The sequence below is a fragment of the Narcine bancroftii genome, chromosome 6 (assembly GCF_036971445.1).
Source record: "Narcine bancroftii isolate sNarBan1 chromosome 6, sNarBan1.hap1, whole genome shotgun sequence".
In the NCBI taxonomy this organism is placed as follows: domain Eukaryota; kingdom Metazoa; phylum Chordata; class Chondrichthyes; order Torpediniformes; family Narcinidae; genus Narcine; species Narcine bancroftii.
Window position 1 is genome coordinate 28,855,300 of NC_091474.1, and position 15,898 is coordinate 28,871,197.

The 15,898-nt window shown below is 46.9% G+C and overlaps 1 protein-coding gene across 1 annotated transcript in view; it reads right to left on the bottom strand.

Moving 5' to 3' along the window:
* The window catches only part of LOC138735892 (potassium voltage-gated channel subfamily KQT member 2), a 73,082-nt gene that overhangs the window by 33,908 nt on the left and 23,276 nt on the right, over positions 1-15,898 (bottom strand). Inside the window, 1 exon segment of the mRNA XM_069884496.1 lies at positions 2,601-2,691. Coding sequence (XP_069740597.1) covers positions 2,601-2,691 — 91 coding nt within the window.

A 15,898-nucleotide genomic window follows, 5' to 3' on the forward strand; every position in this document is an offset into this window, starting at 1 on the left:
GGGGAGGGAGCGGGACGAGGGGGGGAGGGAGCGGGACGAGGGGGGGAGGGAGCGGGACGAGGGGGGGAGGGAGCGGGACGAGGGGGGGAGGGAGCGGGACGAGGGGGGGAGGGAGCGGGACGAGGGGGGGAGGGAGCGGGACGAGGGGGGAGGGAGCGGGACGAGGGGGGGAGGGAGCGGGACGATGGGGGGAGGGAGCGGGACGAGGGGGGAGGGGGGAGGGAGCGGGACGAGGGGGGGAGGGAGCGGGACGAGGGGGGGAGGGAGCGGGACGAGGGGGGGAGGGAGCGGGACGAGGGGGGGAGGGAGCGGGACGAGGGGGGGAGGGAGCGGGACGAGGGGGGAGGGAGCGGGACGAGGGGGGGAGGGAGCGGGACGAGGGGGGGAGGGAGCGGGACGAGGGGGGGAGGGAGCGGGACGAGGGGGGGGAGGGAGCGGGACGAGGGGGGGGAGGGAGCGGGACGAGGGGGGGGGGGAGGGAGCGGGACGAGGGGGGGGGGAGGGAGCGGGACGAGGGGGGGGAGGGTGCGGGACGAGGGGGGGAGGGAGCGGGACGAGGGGGGGAGGGAGCGGGACGAGGTGGGGAGGGAGCGGGACGAGGGGGGAGGGAGCGGGACGAGGGGGAGGGAGCAGGACGAGGGGGAGGGAGCGGGACGAGGGGGGAGGGAGCGGGACGAGGGGGGAGGGAGCGGGACGAGGGGGGGAGGGAGCGGGACGAGGTGGGAGGGAGCGGGACGAGGGGGGGAGGGAGCGGGACGAGGGGGGGAGGGAGCGGGACGAGGGGGGGAGGGAGCGGGACGAGGGGGCAGGGAGCGGGACGAGGGGGGGAGGGAGCGGGACGAGGGGGGGAGGGAGCGGGACGAGGGGGGGAGGGAGCGGGACGAGGGGGGGAGGGAGCGGGACGAGGGGGGGAGGGAGCGGGACGAGGGGGGGAGGGAGCGGGACGAGGGGGGGAGGGAGCGGGACGAGGGGGGAGGGAGCGGGACGAGGGGGGAGGGAGCGGGACGAGGGGGGAGGGAGCGGGACGAGGGGGAGGGAGCGGGACGAGGGGGAGGGAGCGGGACGAGGGGGAGGGAGCGGGACGAGGGGGAGGGAGCGGGACGAGGGGGAGGGAGCGGGACGAGGGGGAGGGAGTGGGACGAGGTGGGAGGGAGCGGGACGAGGGGGGGAGGGAGCGGGACGAGGGGGGGAGGGAGCGGGACGAGGGGGGAGGGAGCGGGACGAGGGGGGAGGGAGCGGGACGAGGGGGGAGGGAGCGGGACGAGGGGGGAGGGAGCGGGACGAGGGGGGAGGGAGCGGGACGAGGGAGGAGGGAGCGGGACGAGGGGGGAGGGAGCGGGACGAGGGGGGAGGGAGCGGGACGAGGGGGGAGGGAGCGGGACGAGGGGGGAGGGAGCGGGACGAGGGGGGAGGGAGCGGGACGAGGGGGGAGGGAGCGGGACGAGGGGGGGAGGGAGCGGGACGAGGGGGGGAGGGAGCGGGACGAGGGGGGGAGGGAGCGGGACGAGGGGGGGAGGGAGCGGGACGAGGGGGGGAGGGAGCGGGACGAGGGGGGGAGGGAGCGGGACGAGGGGGGGAGGGAGCGGGACGAGGGGGGGAGGGAGCGGGACGAGGGGGGGAGGGAGCGGGACGAGGGGGGGAGGGAGCGGGACGAGGGGGGGAGGGAGCGGGACGAGGGGGGGAGGGAGCGGGACGAGGGGGGGAGGGAGCGGGACGAGGGGGGGAGGGAGCGGGACGAGGGGGGGAGGGAGCGGGACGAGGGGGGGAGGGAGCGGGACGAGGGGGGGAGGGAGCGGGACGAGGGGGGGAGGGAGCGGGACGAGGGGGGGAGGGAGCGGGACGAGGGGGGGAGGGAGCGGGACGAGGGGGGGAGGGAGCGGGACGAGGGGGGGAGGGAGCGGGACGAGGGGGGGAGGGAGCGGGACGAGGGGGGTAGGGAGCGGGACGTGGGGGGGAGGGAGCGGGACGAGGGGGGGAGGGAGCGGGACGAGGGGGGTAGGGAGCGGGACGAGGGGGGAGCGGGAAGAGGAGGGGGGGAGGAAGCAAGGTGAGGTGGGGAGAGACCAGAGAGAGGATGGAGGGCAATGAATTAGCACTTCAAACACCAGTCCAAACCATGGCACCCAGCTCCAAGCTCCTCAAACCCGGAAACCCTCCCACACCGCTCCTTTTATTTTTAAACATACAAACTTGATTCAAACTACATTATTACAAAAACACACATTGAGCTACAACTAAAACCACCATAATATGTCATTCACTTTGGTAAGAAAAATAGCAGATTATTATTTAAATGGTGAAAAACTACAGCATGCTGTCGTGTAGAAGGACTTGGGAGTGTTTGTGCATGAATCACAAAAAGTTGGGTTGCAGGTACAAGAGGTTATGAAGAAGGCAAATGGAATGTTGGCCTTCTTCGCCAGAGGAATTGAATTCAAGAGAAGGGGAGGTCATACTGCAACTGTACAAGGTGCTGGTGAGGCCACACCTGGAGTAATGTGTGCAGTTCTGGTCTCTATACTTGAGGAAGGATATATAGGGCTTGGAGGCATGGTCTGTTCTGGTCAGGACTGGCCAGATGTGTTTTGGAAGAAACTCACCAGAATATAGAGTGCCCCCTCAGAACTCTCCTTGTAGTCCTTGATGGTGGAGAAGACAGACAGGACCAGGCAGGAGAAGACCAGTAAAAACCTGAAAAACACAAGCAGAGTTTGGTTATGTTCACCCTGGCTAAGGTGCAGGATTAGAGAGTCTGTTCACCACAGCAGGACAGCAGAGGCAATTACCTGCTCCCCTGTGACTGGGCACTGAACACCAAACCAAACTGGGCCCTTCACCCCAGGTCTGTACGGACATCAACAATTGATCCCGTCTATTCTCCCCACCATCCAATCAACTCCCCCTACCCTCACTTACAGTATAGCAAGTGTGGAAGAATCTGGATGGAGGTGGGATCGTGGAGTTCTGTCAAATTACTGTAAATGGGTGATTACTTGTCAGTATGGGCTTGTGGATGAAGGGCCTCTACTGCATCTCCATCTGACTTTAGTTACAATTGTCCAGAGAGCTCATGCTCCCAACCCACTGTGGTTACGTGTGAATGTTAAAGGAGTTGTAAATCAGCTGGAAATAAACAGCTGGCATTAGTATCTCCAACCACCTGCCTGACAGTTAGTAAAAGGTGGACAGGTTCACGGTGCAAAGGGAATCAAATGCAAAACTAATAAGTAAATTTTTAAAAATTTTAAATACTGATGCGAGAAATTTGAACCAACCAACAGAAGGTCAGGAAGCATCTGTGGAGAGAGACAAATGAAAAGGGGGCCACACGGTTAGCACACACAGGGCCAAATTCAAATTTGGCATTGTTCAAATTCGGCATTGATGTAAGGAGTTGGTACATTCTCCCCATGACTGCGTGTGTTTTCCCCAGGTGCTCCGGTTTCCTTCAGAAGTGTAAGGATGGTTGTAGGTTAATTGGGTGGCACGGGCTCGTGGGCCAGAAGGACCCGTTACTGTCAAAAAAAAAATTAAAACTCTTTGGGTCCAAACCCATGACCAGAAGCAGGAGTGAACAAATTGGTTTTTAGCTGCACAGAGGAAGGAAGAAGAGATGGATCGGACAAAGAGAACACCTCCGGTGGTGGTGGAAAAGGAGGCTGATTATTTTAAGGTGCAGGTCAGTGGAATCTTGGCAAGTGAGGAAGTGAAGAGCTCCACTCAGTAGAAAGAAGGAACAAGTTGAGGATACGAGTGCATCAGTGGTCAGGCAAGCTTGAGGGGCAGGATGGCCCACAATTCACATGTTAGAAAACCCTTTAGGAAAGAAACCCTACTGTCTCCATCTGCATGCGGCTTCCATCGATCAGCGTCCAAAAGCTGCACCCTGAAAGCACTCCCCATCAACAGGATTCCAGTCTCTTGGCTCTCTGTAATCAGGGAGGAATGGCTCATCCCTCAACTCCACAAACCGACATCTACTAGTCTTCAGAAAACCTCAAGCCCTACTCCTGTGCCAGAATGTTTGCTCCAGACACTTTCGATAAAGAGTTCACGCCTCTATTACTTTTTTGAATATTTTATTTTTAATTTTCCAAAGACTCATGCAAATCCAATAAACAAAATATTAGATTCTCTTTTCACATAATATGATTTACAGAGTCTTTATTCCCCTTCCTTACACCCTCCCCTCCCTATACTTTAAATTATACAAATACCAAAATATAACAACACAAGCATACAAAAAACACCTAAATACCAACAAAGACAACAATCCTCCTTGAAGCTAGAGGACCTTGGGTGTTAAATAAAAACAGGTAGGGGCAAATGCACATGTCATCTGCACCACATTACCCATTTCATGTTCTAAATCCTTTACCTGCTGGGACGGATTGATTCTTTTCCCTTATTTGGGGGAGGGGAAGAGGGTGTGAATTATATCTGTTCACCTATCCGTTCATCCTCAGATAGGGTTGTCACACTTCAACAAATGTGTTATATCTCTTCCGTAAATTGTAGGGAAATGTAACACTGTATTTCCATATTCAATCGTGCAATATTTAGCTGGGAGTCAACTTCCATATAACCACTATGCATTTCCTGGCTACTGACGAGGCGACCTTCACAAACTGAATTTGATGTTTGAACAGTTGAAATTATAATTCCCCAATGTCCCCTAGAAGGTACAACTCTGAATCCTGTGGATAATCCACCTTTGTCATTTTTTCAGACTGTGTCATGTGTCTATTATTGACCTGCCTTCACCTCCTGTGACTATGTTCAGTCCTACTGCTGTCTATTTTATTTAATGAATGAATTTTATCATCGTTAGTACAATCTCGCTTGCTGCAACATCCCCAGATACATAAAACACGCTAAAAATGAGTCTGATTAGCACCCAAGCCATCACACTACACAATGCCAGACATGTCAGTGTAGCAATGGGGTGTGGAATTGAAATGGTTGGCCACTGGGAGGTCCTGGATGTTGCAGCAGACAGTGAAGGTGGTCAATGAAACAATTGCACAGTCTTTTCAGATCAATGGCCCTTCACCAGGGCAGTGAAAGTTGGACATCAGTCGTCTGGCTGTGTCAGGATGTCTGCCTCTCTGCTGCCATCATCGCAGGCAAGGAGACTCTCATACAAGGGAGCAAGAAGAAAGAACAGAAAGAGAGGAAGGAGGAAAGAGAAGAGTAAGAAAGAAAATGTTTAAAAATAAATAGGGAAAGAAGAAAATGGTGGAAGTTAGAGAAAAAGAGATACATAGTGGTACAGAGGCTGTGTCGCTGCCTTACAACTCCAGAGACTGGAGTTCAATCCTGACCTCCATCGGTGTGGAGTTTATACTTTGTCTCATGGATTTCCTCCAAGTGCTCCGGTTCCCCCCCCCCCCACCACATCCCAAAGGCATGCAGGTCAGTGGGTCGATTGGCTACTGTAAATGCAAAAAAAAGGACACGAGGAAAGAACTGGAGGGGATGAGATTGATGGGCTTACTCAAGAGCTGACATGGGTTTGATGGGCTGAATGGTCTACTCTGCTGCAAGGAGACTGAACAGTGAAAAAAAAGTGCAGTAGAAAAAAAGGAGAAAGAATAAAAGAAATTCCTCTCCAGAGCACCAATCACCACAGGAAGTTCACGGCTCACAGCATACTGTTTATCAGCTTTGATGAAAGGACATTGCTGTGAAACAGTTTCTCTCCCCACAGATGCTGCCTGACCCATCAAGTGTTTCTCGCATTCTGTTTTCAGTTCAGCACGGGGCAGCACAGTTAGTGTAGCAGTTAGTGCAATGCTGTTACAGCGCCAGTTATCGAGTCTGGGGTTCAAATCCAGCGCTGTCTGTAAGAAGTTCGTACGTTCTTCCTGTATCTGCATGGATTTTCCCCAGGAGCTCTGGTTTCCCCCCATCGTTCAAAACGTACCAGGTTTGTAGGTCAATTTTGGTGTAATTGGACGGCATGGATTCGTAGGCCAAAATGGCCTGTCACCATTCAGTATGTCTAAATTTAAATTTAACAGGAAGAAAAGGATATACAAACCAAACTAAAACTCTGCTGCTTGGACTGGACAGATATCCCTCCATCCCCTTCACACTCACACGACTATCTAGAACTCTTTTAAACACTACTGTTGTACCTGCTTCCACCGCTACCCCAGCAGCCTATTCCAAGCGCCTACCACTGTGTGAGAAATATTAACCTGGCACATCTCCCTTAAACCTCCTCCTCGTCACCTTAGACACGTCCTCTAGTGTGTGACTTTTGTCCTGGGAAAAAAGATCCTGATTGTTCACCCTATCAATGTTTCTCATGATTCTATAAACTTGTATCAAGTCTCCCCTTAGCCTCTGATGCTCCAGAGAAAACAACCAAAGTTTGTCTGCTCTCTCCCCATAACTCTCATCACTGATGGATGCCCTTTAAACCAGACAACACCTGATAATAGAACGGTACAGCATTGGCCACATGCAACAGCTCTCATCCTACTTTTTAATTACTTTGGAGGTGTAAAGAGGGAAACAAAGACAAGCACCCCACACCTGGAATAAATTCATGGATGAGACGATGTGGTGCTGAGGCAAGCTTGGGTATAAGTGCTGCACTGGGATTGTTTATGGGGAGAGACAGCCTTCACAGAGCACCTTCATCAGCAAACATTGCCTACCATTATATAATAATCAACTTGTTCCTTTCACGGTATCTAATATTATTTTGAAACAATGGGAGGAGAAAGGAATACATAATTTATCTGACTGTTTTTTAGAAGGTCATTTTTGTTCTTTTGTAGAATTGCAAAAGAGATTTGATATAAGTGGTTATTCTATATTTGTGTATTATCAGTTAAGATCTTTTGTAAAATAGGAATGCAGTCGCCAAATGAATTTACTGTCTGAAACTGATTTTGAGAAATATGTGCTCTCATTTCCAAAAAAGGGTTATATAATCAGGTTTGTATCGTATTTTGTTGGAAAGTGAAAGTAAAATAGATTGGGATAAAGATAAAATGAAATGGGAAAAAGATTTGTTTAACAATAACTGAAGAAGATGGGTCTGAAATCTGCCGTAATAGTGTTTGAAAATTGATTAATGCTAGATTGGCGATGATTAATTATAGTTTTATACATCAATTATATTTAACACCCGAAAAATTTAAAAAATTTGCTTTTAGTAAGTCAGATCTTTGTTTTCATTGTGATCAGGTTTCTGGTACTTTTTTACATGCTGTATGGTTGTGTGATCGGTTACAACAATTTTGGAAAGGTATTCAATCTGTATTTAATAATCTATATAATCTTCATATTGTATTAGACCCTGATATATTTTTATTAGGGAATATGCAACCTTTGATTGATTTAGAATTAGATAATTACCAGATCTCTTTTATTTACTTAGCGCTGGCAGTGGCCAAGAAATGTATAGCGAGTACTTGGAAGAATAGAAATGTATTGTCTTTAGATAGGTGGTATTCAGAGATGAAGTTTTGTTTGGTTATGGAAAGAATATCTTTTTCTATACAAGATAAGATGTCTTTTTATGAGTTAAAGTCGACCCCATTTATTGATTATATACAATTTAAATAAGTTTGAATTAATCTTTTTTTTTCTTTAAAAAAACTTTTTTTTAATTATATATCTTTTCTATTTATGTTTTCTTTTTTTTAGTTTTTTTTATTAGTTGGTTTTTTTTTCGTTTAAGTTTTTTTTGTTTTTGTTTTTTCATATATATTCTTATATAATAAAAAAATTTTGGATTAATAATTAATACTTAATTAATATTTTTTTTGGTTTTTTATATATATATATATCGATCTTTTTTTTTAAAGATATATATTTTTTATTTTTTTTGTTATACTAATAGTATTAATTCTTCACTCTTTATCGTGGGGGTGGGGAGGGGGGGTTTAGGGGTTAAAAATAGGTTTTTTTTTAGTCTTAGTTTTTAGTTGTTAGGGGGAGATGCCGAGATTGGTATTGTATTAACTATGTTACTTTGTACTTGTATTCCTTTATTTCGTATTTTTTCTGTACGTGAATTACTTACTTTCTTTATATGTTAAAATTAATAAATAAAGTTTTGAAAAAAAAAAGCAAGCATTGCCTAGACTATGTGTTCTTGTTGAGCATGAGACTCGCATTTAAAATCTACTCATGGAGATGGGAAAGGAAAGCCACAGATACCACAAGTCACCCAGAGGGCTTGTCAGGCAACACTGAAAAATTGGTATTGTGGCTAAAGTATCCTACCCCAAAACCCTTGACCAAGACAATCTCTGATGCACAAAACCGCTCAGTTTCCCCTCCTCTGGGCCAGAGACCATGCACCGCACACACAGCCCCCAAGGACAATGACCCACTCCAGTTACAGGGCAATCCAGCTCTGGAAGGAGATGGTCTCCTTACTGAATGGACAAGGACCACATTACACATTGAAGAAGATAGCACTGAGAACTTTTGCAGGAGGAAAATGCATCCCCTTATCCCTCAATCACAACTCACCCACCCTCTCCTCTTAATCGACCATCTTTTCCCCAAATCTTTCAGTTGCATCCACACACACCCTCTTCTCCTCCCTTCAGAAATCCAACTGAACATCCCAGACCAATGCTTTCCAAGAGTTCCCATCTGTGGAATGGACAGCCTGGGATGTCAGTTTTGCCTTGAATTTTCCCCCATTCCCATGTGAACCAGGATCAATGATCCAACTCTCAGCTCCCCTATAAAGTCAGCTCCGAATCAAATGAGGAAGGTTTTCTCCTTGACACCAATGGTTACAAAGCGCTGTGCTCACTGTTCACATCACAACTAATCGCCCTTTCCCAATCTCCTTGGTGTCCTGTCTCCAATGTTGCAGAGCTAGCATTGTCTAAGAAACCTCAACCTCAGGCACTTTTCCATCTAAAGCAACTATATGGGGTGGTCTGAAACACAGAGGCAAGGCACTCATACAAAGCAGGAAACCCAAGCCTCTGGTAGAACAGCTCATGAATTAGCTGAGATCACAAGTGTTACAGATACCGAAGGTCACCTTGACAAAGATGAGCCTCTCCTATTGGTTGACTTGGTAACAGTAACACCGTCACACATCTGACAGAAAGGCTTCAATGATCAATGCTGATGGGCTTGTTCATGCAGATACCAAAATGCAAAGGTTTCATTTATATTTAAAGTGAAACAATATCTTGTCCACATTAAATATTTATTTCATTCTTCCTATTTCTTTTGTAAAGCATCTTTCTCAGATTCTACAAAGATAATTACGTTGCTTCACTTGCTGACACATCCTCAATATTAGCTCAAACAAGTAACAGAATAGCTCGTGGGGACAGAACATCAGTCAGGCAGTAAAATATGTGGTGGTCTTCAATGGATAGAGAGGAAGCACAGTTGAACATTACAAGGGCATCATCTTTTACCAGGGAGAGGTCCATTCAGGAGCCTGATATCGGCAACAAAAAAAACCATCTTTGAACCTGGAGGTTTGCATTTTCAAGCTCTGTATCTTCTGCTAGACAGAATTGGGGGAAGAGTGTGACCAGGGTGGGACAAGTCCTTTAATACATGAAAGTATCCCCGAGACAACAGCAGGTGTGTTTGGAGTCAATTGGTTTGTGTTCACCACTCTCTGAAGTTTCCTGCAAACGTTTCTTATGAAAAAGAGGATTTCCACACATGGCCTGCTCCCCTCTGCTGAATCTCGGCCCCTACCCCAACCTACAGCCCAGCAGCCATGGCCACTCTGCCACCACCCTCATGAATCCTGGCCATGGGTCTCCACTTGGCCTGACCACTATGGTTCCATGGGTGAGTAGATCAGAGAGAGGATAAGAGACACAGACTAGGTTAGGGGCAGATTTAAGAGGGGCCAGAGAGGAAACCTGTTCATTCAGAGGGTGGTCCATATCCGGAACTAGCTGGCAGAGAAAGCTCTGGAAGCCCGTGCAATTACAACGCTTGAGGACACTTGAAACAGATATAATAGAGGAGGGATGTGAGCAAAATGCGGACAGATGAAACTAGACCAGAATCCCATTTTGGTCAGCATAAACAAGTTGGGCTGAAGGGCCTGTTCCATGCTGTACAACTTTGTGGGATGTACCCCAGCCTGGTAACAATGTGACCCTGACACTCTACCTTGACATAGAACTCTATCCCCAAACAACTGCATATAAGCAGATTAAAACAGTTCTCCAAATAACACCTATTCGACAAAATGTATTCATATCTCAAGTTTATCAGCAAAACAATTACTCCCACTGACCAAGTCTCACTGAAGCTCAGTCACAGCATTCAACGTTGATGATCGCATCAATTTAAACACCCATTAGCAATTTCAGTGGTCAGCTTCAAACCACTCCAACAGATCAATCCTTTTGAAATTACTAATTTCCTTCTGCTCTGGGATGCCAATAAGTAATTATAAAATGATACAGATAAAAAGGGACAACTAGAGAGTTCTTCAAATGAGGAAACAAAGGTTTAAGATGATATGAGAGAGATCTCACACAGAGAGTGGTGGGTCTGTGGAATAAGTGGTAGAGGTGGGAACAATTTTGATATTTGGAACATAGAACGTTCCAGCACAGTACAGGCCCTTCGGCCCATGATATTGTCCCAACTTGTGTAAATCTACTCCACAACAATCTAACCATTCCCTTCCTCACACCCATGTCCTCTATTTTTCTACCATCATGTGCCTAAGAGGCTTATGAATGGTCCTATTGTACCAGCCTCCACCACCACTCCTACAATGCATTCCAGTCACCCAGCACTCTGTGTAAAATAATTATCTCTGTCATCTCCCCTGAACTTTCTACCATTCATATGTTCTCTGACATTTGCTATTGTCACCTGGGGAAAAGGTGCTGCCCACCCATCTATGCCCTTGTAGCCCTCTATTAAGTCACTCTCATCAACTCTAAAGAGAAAAGCCCAAGCACTCTCAATTTTGTTTCGTAAGACGCATACTCCAATGCAGACAACATCCTGGTAAATCTTCTCTGCACCCTCTCCATAGCTTCCATATCCTTCCTGTAATGAGGCACCCAGAAATGAACGCAATACTCTAGTGTGGCCTAACCACAGATTTATAGAGCTGTAACATTAGCCCATAGCCCTTGAACTCCATCCCCCGACGAATGAAGACCAACATACCATATGGCTTCTTAACCACCACATCAACTTGCTATGCAACCCTGAGGGATCTAAGGACCTGGACACCCCCCCACCCCACTCCCACAGAAATCTCAGTTCCTCCACCCTGTGAAGAATTCTGCCATTAACTGCATACTCCACCCTCAAGCCCAACCCTACAAAATGCATCACCTCAGACTTATCCGGATTGAACTCGATCAGCCAAGAGACACGTGGACAGGTACACAGATAGGAAAGGTTGAGAGGGATATGGGCCACACACAGGCAAATAGGATGAGCTGGGTCAGCATGGAGAAAAGGGGCTGAAAGGCTTGTGTCCACACTGTGCTAGAAACTGCAGATGCTGGAATCTCCAGTTTACACCAAGGTGCAGAGACTAAGTGGGTCAGGCAGCACCCGTGGAGAGAAATGAACAGTGAATCTTTTGGAACAGAACCCGTTCTCAAGGATACTGCCAGTCACACTCATCCCCACCCCCACTAGGCAGAGGATACAGGACCTTGAATACACCAACCTGCAGGTCCAAGGACAGTGTTTTTCTTACTGTTATCAGGCTCTTGTATGGACCTCTCAAGGTTTACATTTTAAATTTTATTTACAGCACGGTAGAAGTCAATTCTGGCCAATTAAACCCGTGCTGTCCAATTACACCCAAATTAACCTACAATCCATGTGCGTTTTGGAGGTTGGGAAGTAACTGGAGTGCCCGGAGGAAATCCACGCAGACACGAGGAGAACATACAAACTCCTTACAGACAGCATGGGATTCGAACCTGAGTTGCTAGTCCTGTAACAGTGTTCTACTAACCATGCTGATGCTTCTGCTCTATGTTATTTATTATTTTCTCTTTCCTGCACTTTGTCCCAGTTACAGCACGGCTACAACAGGCGAACCTGGAATTAAGCAGATAAAGCTCAGTGATTCACTGCTGAGGCACCATGATGGCAGGTGCAGAATGAGCAGGGACAAGCAAGACCTTTTACTCTGGAGTTTGTCATTAATTCATTCAGGCAGGGTTCTGTTATCACAAATCACCAACAGTGAAAAGCAGAGTGATTGAGTTTGCTGTGTCATTATCCATCTTACCCTGCATTCTGGGCTATTTTTTTACTGTAATGAGTTCAGTTTTCAATCACTGTGGGATGGCTCCCTGAATGTCAACTAGCTCACAGAATGTGTTGTTGGTCACCACTAGCACCCTCGTTCATGTCTGATGACTCAACTGTACCAAGGGCTCTGTCGCCTGTCTCTGGTATGTCTCGGCATCCTCTGCTCCATCCCTCTCCCCCTCCTTCCCCAACAGGGTGCAAACATCGAATGAATCCCCTTTGACGGTGTTTGATTTAATATTCCTATATCTGGACTTGTGGAGACCGACAGCAAAGAAATAGGGCTCTTGACCATTGGGTGGAATCACTGGCGTGCTGGGAGAAGCACCATGAGTATATCATGTGTGGTTGCCTGGTGATGCTGTAATCGAGGACCACGGCCAACCAGCAAGTGAGAGGTAGACCTCAGCGATCTCACTACCAACAGGGCAGGTCCTCATTCAGTCATCAATGGTGGTGTAAAGTTAAACAGGCAAGAGAAGGAAGTGGCTTCAAGAATATTCAATTCATTCCAAGCTGAGGGATTGACTCCACATTTGGACAGAAGTGCTGAGTGTGTGAACAATTTCTCGCTTCCTCCTGTGATCCCCCCAGTACCAGAAACCAGAGTCCAACAATTCCATTCACTCTCGTGAGATAAAGCACCCAAGAGTACTTCTGCACAGGTCCAGGTAATTCTGTAGCACTGAGGATCTGTGTTCCAAAACTATCTACGCCTCCAGTTACGCTGCTCCAGGAAAGTTACAACATGGCCTCATGTACTATCCCATCAAGACCACCCGTAAATTGGAGGAATAACATTTGATTTTCTATCTGGGCACTCTCCAACCAGATGGCATTAACATTGACTTCTCCAGTTTGTGCTGTTCTCCCTCTCTTCCCCATTCCTGTTTTCTTTTCTCCAGCTCTCCACCCCCTCCCCTCTCCATTCAGAGCCATTCCCCCTCCCCCTGCTTGCTGCTGTGCCCTCCCTCCCTTCTCCACGTAATATATCCTGCCTGTGGGACCATGCTCCTCCCCCTGCCCTTTCCTCCCTCACCAATTTGTTTGGACTCCTGCTAACATTTGTTCATACCTTGATGAAGGGCTCAAGCCCAAAATGTTAGTTATGTACCTTTATTTTTGCTATATAAAGTACACTGTTTGACCTGCTGAGTTTCTCCAGCATTGTGTTTTTATTTCAACCATAGTGTCTGCAGACACAACACCAACACCTCCACCTGGCACTGTGGGGAAATTGTCCAGCCTCCTCCCATTCAAAGAATGCAGGAGCAAGTCGATCACTGCTCAAAGTCTCCTCTCCACCATCAGCAATGAGCTGGGAGCTGTCATCAACACTGCTATGAGCAGCGCTTACTCACCAGTAACCTGTTCCCCAGTTTGGAGTTCACCAGGACCACGACTGCAGCCCCCACACATGGAGCAGGGGCAGAACTCCAGAGGTGAGATAGAGTGACTGTCCCCGACATTTAATGTGGGGACCAAGTGTGGCATCAAGGAGCCCTAGTAAACCTGGTCAACGGACATCGAGAGGGAACACTCGAACGATTGGAGATATTCCTTGCACAAAGGAAGGTGGTTGTGGATGTGGGGGATCATCCCAGCTCCAGCTCTGCTGCTGGAGTTCCTCAGGGTGATATCCTCACTCCATCTGCCTTCAGCTCTTCATCAATGACCTCTCTTCCATCTTCCATCCTCATGTCAGTGGTGGGATGTTTATTGACAATTACATGGTGTACATTGCTCCTCAGGTGAGGCAGTCATACAACAAGACTTGGGCAACATCCAGACAAAGCTGATGAGTGATAAGCAGTGGCAGATTACCTATTAGGCTGAGTAGGCTGTAGCCTCGGGCCCAGAAGGTAAGCGGACCTGGCCTGTCCATGATTTGATTGATCACCCAACAAGCCGATGAAGTGTTGGCATCCGCGCGGAGGACATGATGTACGGCCAATGAAAGTAGACATTGGGTGGGGTGCAGGGCAGTAACATCATGCAGCTGATGATGCAAATAGAGATCAGTAGTATCTCGGGATGTGGAGGTTTTTGATTGTGTAGAATGGAATTTTTTTTTAAGACTTTAGAGAAATTTAATTTTGGGCCTGACTTTATTCAATGGATTAAATTTCTATATCTATACCCCTCTGCATGCATTCTTTCAAAATTCTAAACCATTTAAACTGCAGTGTACAACCAGGCAAGGATTTTAAGTCCACTGCTTTTTGACCTGGCTTGAGAACCTTTAACTATCTCCTTCTGAGAATCCAATGATATCACTGGCATTTTCTGGAAGGGCACTGCCCACAACGTTTCGCTTTATGCTGATGACCGATTGCTTGACATTTCTAATCTTGAGACCTCATTGCCTTCTATGCTTTCTTTACTTTCTCATTTTAGTCAATTTTCAGGTTATAAATTAATTCACATAAAAGTGAACTCTTTGAATTGGCACCAAGAAATACTAATCTTCCTATTAAAATTGTAAGAAATCAATTTACTGTACTTATTTGGGAGTAACAATTACTAAGAATTATAAATGCCTATTTACAGAAAATTTTCTCCATTTAATAAAAGACTTGGTTGTCCCTTTCTTTATCGTTGGTTGGTCAAATCAACTGTATTAAAATGAATATCTTACCTAAATCTACCAGTATATATAATTTTCAGGCTTTGCCTGTTTTTAATTCCTGTCTTTTTTTTTATTCCCTTGATTCAACTATATCTCTTATATGGAAGAACAAACACCCTCTCCTTAATAAAGTTTACCTTCAAAAAATCTACCAAACTTCAGGTTCTATTACTGGGCAGTCAACAAACAAAATTTTATGTTTTGCACATATAATGGTCTCTTTACATTCCAATATGGTCTCTTTAGCATGTAATTCTGTTACAAAATGTTCTATCATCTCTCTTCTTGGATCCCTTCTTCTCTTATCTTTAAATAAAGTAACAGATAATCCAGTAGTTAAACATACTTTGAGGATCTGTATACAGTTTAGAAAACATTTTGGTTTATAAAGATTTTCTCTCTCTAGACCCATTTTTCTAACTATTTCTTTAAACCTTCCATGGTTGACGTAGCTTTTTAAAAATGGTATAGATTAGGTATTAAATGTTTTGAAGATACATCTGCTATGGGGAGTCTCTCTTCTTTTGAACAACTGTCAGTTAAAATAGTTTGCCAAACATTCATTTTTTTCATTACCTACTGATCAAAGATTTCTTTGCAATTTCAATTACATACATTTCCTAAGAGCTTCGATAAGAATTTAATAGATGTAATTTTTAAGTTGCAACCTTTCTATAATGGTTCAATATCTAACATTAATGACATGTTGTTGGGAATAAGAGAGGCTCCTTTGAATAAAATTTAAAAAGCCTGGTAACAGGACCTACAGTTTTCTATCTCTAAAGAAACTTGGAATGTAATTTTTTAAAATGGTTAATACTTCATCTTTATTTACATGCCCCTCTCACCTACAATTTAAAGTAGTCCATAGGGCCCACATGTCCAAAGACAATCTATCTCATTTTTATGCTAACGTATCTCCTCGTTGTGACAGACGCAACAATGCAGATGCTTCACTAATTAATATGTTTTGGACATCCGAGTCTTGAGAATTACTGGAAGGAA